Source organism: Malurus melanocephalus, unplaced genomic scaffold (assembly GCF_030028575.1).
Source record: "Malurus melanocephalus ecotype Western Australia unplaced genomic scaffold, MMel_1.1 scaffold_1071, whole genome shotgun sequence".
Taxonomy (NCBI): domain Eukaryota; kingdom Metazoa; phylum Chordata; class Aves; order Passeriformes; family Maluridae; genus Malurus; species Malurus melanocephalus.
In genome coordinates this window covers 10,692-16,791 of record NW_026624303.1, presented here as the reverse complement: position 1 = coordinate 16,791, position 6,100 = coordinate 10,692, and the positions used below count along the sequence as shown (strand labels likewise).

Here is a 6,100-nt window from a genome sequence, read left to right as displayed (position 1 = left end):
TTTCCCCTGCTTTACTTTTCCCTCCTTCCTCTTGCTTCCCTTTCCCATTTCCTTCCTCTAGCCCCCTGTGCCCAGGGGCTCAGAGAAGCCACCTGAGCTGTGCAGAGCCGTGAGACACACCAGCTCTTTGCTCCTATTCCTGCAGTGTTTGTAGCATCATCCCATACACTCGGCAGCTGAGGGACCCTCCCTTTCTCCCCACTCCTCCCTCGTGGTTTTTTCTCCACTGACAGGCACGGGAGCAGCTGCCCTGGGATGGCTGTGCCATCGTGGTGGCCAGATGGGCACAATCACCGCGGTGCCATCAGCCAGGCAGGGGCCATCAGACTGCTGTGACCTCGTTGCTCACTGAAGGCATGGCCCCCTCCTCCTCCTCCCTCCYGTGCTCTCCTSCTGCCCTCCTTTCAGTAAACAAGCCTCAGCCGTGTGAGGCACTCCAGAGCTCCCTGCTCCGCTTCCACATGTCCCRTGTCACACAGCCCCAAGCTCTGGGTGACTCTCCATCTGTTCAGGGGAGGCCCTGCCACGTGTGCTCCTGCAGGGCCAGGCTTCCCCCAGTGCACATGGTGACAGGAGGCTGAGCCACCCCGGTGCTGCCACAGCATCCTTCCCTAGTCCTGGGGTGCTCTGTGTGCTGTGGGGATGGCTCTGGATGCTCTTTGGAGATCTTTCCCTGCTCTCGATTGTTTTTTCCCCTTGTGATGCTGCCTGCTGGGGCACCCAACACTGCAGGATTCAGGTCTGCCTGCCCTAAATGTGGAGGGCTTTGGGGAATTCTGTCTTTTATCTGTGGCTCCTGAGGGAGCCTGGGACTGGAAAATTCAGAGACTGAATACAGCTGGTCCCTTGGCTCCCTTTCTTTCTGGAGCTTTCCTGAAACGATTCCACTGCTGTCACTTAACTCAGGCAGTGGGTTGGATCCTTGTTTCTCTGTGCCTGGTGTGGCTGGGTAGGTGGGTGGATGGACTGGGATGGATGGAGGGATGGATGGTTGGATGGAGGGATGGATGGATGGATGGATGGATGGATGGATGGATGGATGGATGGATGGATGGATGGATGGATGGATGGATGGATGGATGGATGGTGGGATGGTGGGATGGATGGATGATGGATGGATGGTGGGATGGATGGATGGACGGACAGATGGATGCTCTCCCTCTCTCCCAGTATGGCAGCACAGGCTGGAGGGATGCTTTGCCGAGCCCGCCTGATGTGTTCTCTGGTTCTCCCTATCCCAATGGCCTCAGCAGATTTCAGAATCAGCCCAGAGGGGTAGGAAAGCATCCTGGGGAGGCTGAGGACTTCACCTGAGGGATTTAGGGAGCAGGAAGGGGAGCTGCTCCATGGGTTGGTGTGGCACCGGGTGCCGAGGGCTCTCTGCTCCCTGCAGCATGGCTGGATGTTGGACGTTCTGCTGTAGRCTCTGTGTTTAGGTGAAATCATTGCCTAGAATGACAAATGTCCCATCCTCCATGGCCGGTTTCTGAACACTAAATTCCCTGCACCATTCTGGGAAGGGAATTGGTGTCTGTGTTGCAGAGTGGTTCTGCACCCTGAGCTCGCTGGGTGCCTGAGGAGCTCCATGCACCTCTGATGTGTCTGGATCCCGCAGATGGGATGGGATGATGCATCAGCCCGTAACTCCTGGCAGGCTGGGAGCTGCAGGGTGCTCACTTACCCCTTATCCAAGCAGGATATGGRGTGGCTGTAGGAGCTGGGATCCCTGCAATCTCCACACCAGCACGCTGCAGGCAGGGGGAGCTTCTGGAGCTGATCGAGGGGACTTTGTGACTCTGGAAATGGAGACAGGGCAGAGGTTGTGTCCTGCTAATGAGTTTATTCAAGGAGCTGACAGAGGCCAAGCCAATGTTGAACCTGGGAGACCTCTGTGTCCTGCAGRACAAGCCTTTTGATCCCAAATTTCATCTTTGCTTTTTGTGAGTGGTTTCATGATCTTCCTGTTACTCCCCATTGCACAGATCAGCAGGGAGCTTCATTAGAAGTTCTGGGAGGATTTTTTTGGTATTTCTGGATTGAGGGTGTGTAAGAGCGAGGAGGGGAATTGCTTTAATATCATCATAGTGTCGTGGGGCATTGCAGGAAAGTGTTTCTTGACCTCAGGTGCTGCATCCCAGCGTGTGAATGAAGCTTCTGGGAGACCCCAAGGAATCCTGCTGCAGCACAGAGCATTCCTGGACCAGCTGCACATTGCTCACCTGACTCCCATCTAGCCTTCCCCATCACTCTATAATCCCAAACTTGGCTGTTGGGGAGTTCCTGCTGCCCTAAAAAGCCGCCAAGGTTGAGGTTCAATTCTGAGCTCCTTGTGCAGAGTTAAACCCGGCCCAAAGCCAGCTCAGTGCTCTGTATGATCTGAACCTTGCAGATTGTACTTTGGTAAAGGCATGACACTCCCAGCTGCACATGGGAGAGAGAGAGGGAATACTCCAAAATGCTGGAAAGCAGCGTGGAAAATGTAATTTCCGTAAACTCACAATTTGCTAATTTCTGTGGCTTTGGTAAGATCTGAAAAGTGCCGGATGGGTCCCTGTGGGTTACATCAGAGGGGACTGGCAGAGCTCCTGTCCCAGGACTCTTCCTTACACAAGGGAAGGTTTTCATGGGCAGTGGGGACACTGTGCCCTGACCCCCCTCTAACCACAGCCCCTTTGCTGGTGTTGCAGCTGCCGAGGTGACGCAGGAGACGGTGGAGTCCCTGATGCAGAAGTTCAAGGAGAGTTTCCGCACCAACACGCCCATCGAGATCGGGCAGCTGCAGCCCGCGCTGCGCAGCACCTCCGTGGGCCGACGGAAACGCCGCAGCCGGCCCCGAGGTAGGTGTCCATGGCTGGGGAGGAAGGGGAGAGCTTCCTCATCMTCACTGCTGAGCATGGGGACACCAGAGCTGCTGTGTGCTGGGAGGAGAGAGGGGCTAATGCCACGCACAGCCTCTGGGTGGTCCATGGAGGTGTTTGTGTCACAGCATGTCCCCTTCCCAGAGCGTCTGTCGGCCACTCCAGCTAGCCCAGGTGGCAGTGAAACACAGTTTCTTGCCAAGTTTTTGTTTAATAGAAGGGTGAAATTCACTTTGGCATTAATTCACACCACTGGGGCTTCTTTCTGCTTTCTCAGKGCTCAGGGGTTTTTGGGCTCTCCTTTTAGGAGCTGCACAGAGGGTGGGAGCAGCGTTCATGGATATAAAGGCTGTGCCACACAAAAAGCTGTGCMAAGGGTTTGGGTCCAGATTTCCATCTGTGGAGGAGGAGGAGGAGACATCAGATCCCTTCAGGGATGATGGGGATGATGGCCCCGGTCTGCCCAGTGCACTGAGGGTATTTGTGGCAGCACTGGGAGCTGGGAAGGAAATACTTTCCTTTCTGTTTACTGTTGGCTTTGTTTTTCATTTATTTATGACTCTGAAATGTGATCTTTTATTCCTGATACATTTTCCTGCGATACAGGCCTGGAGAGGGCTTTTTTTTATTATAGCTCTGCCCATAAATTATTTACTTAGTGTGAAGAAAATGTTCTGACTCTTTAACTGGTTTAAATTATTTGGTTTATTTTCTAGTAGTTATTCAAATACTTGTGTCTGGGTTTTACTGTGTGTGTGTGGGTGCTCTGGGGTCCACAGGGACTGTCAGGGAAAGTTTCTCTGATTTCTTTCTCCAGCCTATTTATTTTTTTTTTTTTGGTTGCATGTGTGTGTGTGTGGGTGTGTTATTATTTCACTTTTGAACTGCCTGAAGGTAAGAGGCTTTTTGGTCACTAATGGAACAAGTCAGTTAATCCTTGCAGCTGAGCTCAGGAGGAGACAATGCTCAGCTGCAGGCAGAGCCGCTGGCTGTGTGGGAGCAGAGCGTGGCCCCGAGCCAGCCTGGCTTGTCCCTAATCCCTGGGGACCCCCCCACCCCATTTCCCACTTCCCCAGCATTCCTCTATAGCCCATGGCCTCAGCAACAGTCAGTGGAGATCAGGACAAGAGCGTCTTTGGTCTCTCTCTATTTCTCCACACTAATTTTCTCAATATGAGAACATGAGCTTGGTTTGTACCCSGTGTCTGGACCTGTGGCAGAATGGCCCCCATGGGCTTCAGGAGGGGACTCTGTGTCCCCAGACATGGGGATCCCTCACCAGCATGCCTTAAAAAGGAGATTTTAAGGTCTCAGCTGTCAGACACCAGTGGGCAGCTCCAAAAAGCCAGCCAGACCCACAATCTCCAGTGGAGATCCCACTTCCCATAGCCCCGTCCTATCCATTCCCTTTCCCTCTTAATTTAAAAATCTSTCTGCCTGTGGAAGTGGTGGCCAGGCACTATTGCTGAGCTGATCCATGCCTTTCCCTGCCCATTCCCTGGCCTCTCCTGTGCCAGAGGTTTTGTTTTTACAGCCTGTGGTTACCTGTCTGGCAGCCGAGCGGCTGGAGCGCAAATCACCCTTGAGGGGAAAGGAGGATACCACAACAAACTCGGGGTGTTTGCATTTTCCAACCAATTGCAAACATAAACTCTTTGCCTCATTAATCCATTGCAATCCATGAGAGGTATTTTTTCCTTCCCCCTAAATGAAATTGTCCATTTGGGATGCATTCATTTCCTCCTAACGGCCGCATGACAGTTCCGCTGATGGGGTTTGCATCCAACTTTGTTTCTGGGTAGYGACAAGTCAGCCTGATGGATGCATGTGTGTAATTATTTTCTTGTGGTTTGATTTAATTAATGTTTAACCTCATCAAAGCCCTACAGCTGGAGCRTTCTCCCTGCAGGAACTGCACAGAGCAGAAGGATTTCCTCCTCTATGGAAAGGCTCTGAAAGGGTTTGCATGTGCTGCTCCTTCAGCAGGGTGGGATAAACCATCCAAACCAAAAACCSACCCGACCCCCTGCCCAAGGGAAACAAATCTGGGATAAACTTTGCCTTGCTTCGCTTCCCTGCTCTGAGTGTGCTTAAGCTGCTGCCCACTGCTCCTCATTAAACCTGATTCTGCCCTCAGTGTTCCCAGCAGCTCTGGGAAAAGGTGCTGTTTTCCCAAGCAGATTGACTTTTAAAGAAAAAAAATAACCCAAACCACACCACCCTCTCTATTTACAGTGCCGTATAACTTTATTTTGTCTAATGCCTCTTTCATACAACCTTTCTCCCTAAACGCTTCTGTGGAGTGAAGCACATTCAGAGCTTATAAATAATTGAGGGAGAGYGAGGATGGAGAGAGCCGAGGGCTGGGAGGGCTGGGCTGGAAGGAAGAGGTTTTTRCTGGGGACTGGCAGCACTGGAGGCAAGGATGCTGCGTTCCAGAGGGTTTRCTGATYCTGAACTGCAGCCCCRGAGCATCCCAGCCTGGCTGCCCCAGAGCAGGGGAGTGATGCCCTGGGGACAGAGGGGTGGGTTTGACCCATGGAGCACCCTGCGTGCTCGGCCCCGGCGCTGGGAGGTGGCTGTGTATGCACAGAGGGGGTCTGGTGCCCTCTCCTGGGGCAGGGCTTTAAAAACACTCTGCATTTGRGAAGAAATAACCCCTAATGGTCCTTCTCCTGAGACAGGGTGCGCTGTTCGTTGGGATGTGCTGCTTACTGGGGTTGCAGTTCTTGTGTTTGGAGGTCTTGGCTGAGCCCTGAGTTACCCAAAGCTCCCTAAGGGAGGAAAGCTGAGGCTCAGCTGGGCTCATCCATGGTCCCTGCTTTTGCCAGGACACCTCTGCTTCCCCCTTGCCCTGTCTGTCCATCCTGTGGTGCCTGTGGAATATCACATTTTGCTTTTCTGGGCTTCAGCTGGGAGCTTTCACCTCACCCGAGTCAAAACATCGTGTCCAGCTCTTTGACCTGGCCCTTGGTGACGATAAAAGCCTCCAGGCTGTACCAGGGCTGCTGTCTGGGTTCAGCAGGGTCCCAGTTTTTCACAGTGGCAGCCATGGAGCTGTTACCTGCTCGTTGCAGTGCCTGCACTGGGGAGGGATGTTTCAGGTAGGAAAAGAAGGAAAAGGGAAGATCCATGAGGAGGAAGAGTTTTCCTCACCTGCGTGTGAAGCCAGTGTGTGTGAACATACCCCTGCCACAGGGCACTTCATTTGAAAGGGCTTTTTTTCTTTATCTTTTTTTTTT

The 6,100-nt window shown here is 52.8% G+C and overlaps 1 protein-coding gene across 1 annotated transcript in view; it reads left to right on the top strand.

Annotated features, from left to right (window-relative positions):
* LOC130586120 (astrotactin-2-like) overlaps positions 1-6,100 on the top strand; it is a gene marked incomplete at its 3' end in the record, with an annotated part of 50,215 nt that overhangs the window by 40,168 nt on the left and 3,947 nt on the right. Inside the window, exon 3 of the mRNA XM_057386830.1 lies at positions 2,688-2,837. Coding sequence (XP_057242813.1) covers positions 2,688-2,837 — 150 coding nt within the window. The remainder of the gene's footprint in view (positions 1-2,687; positions 2,838-6,100) is intronic.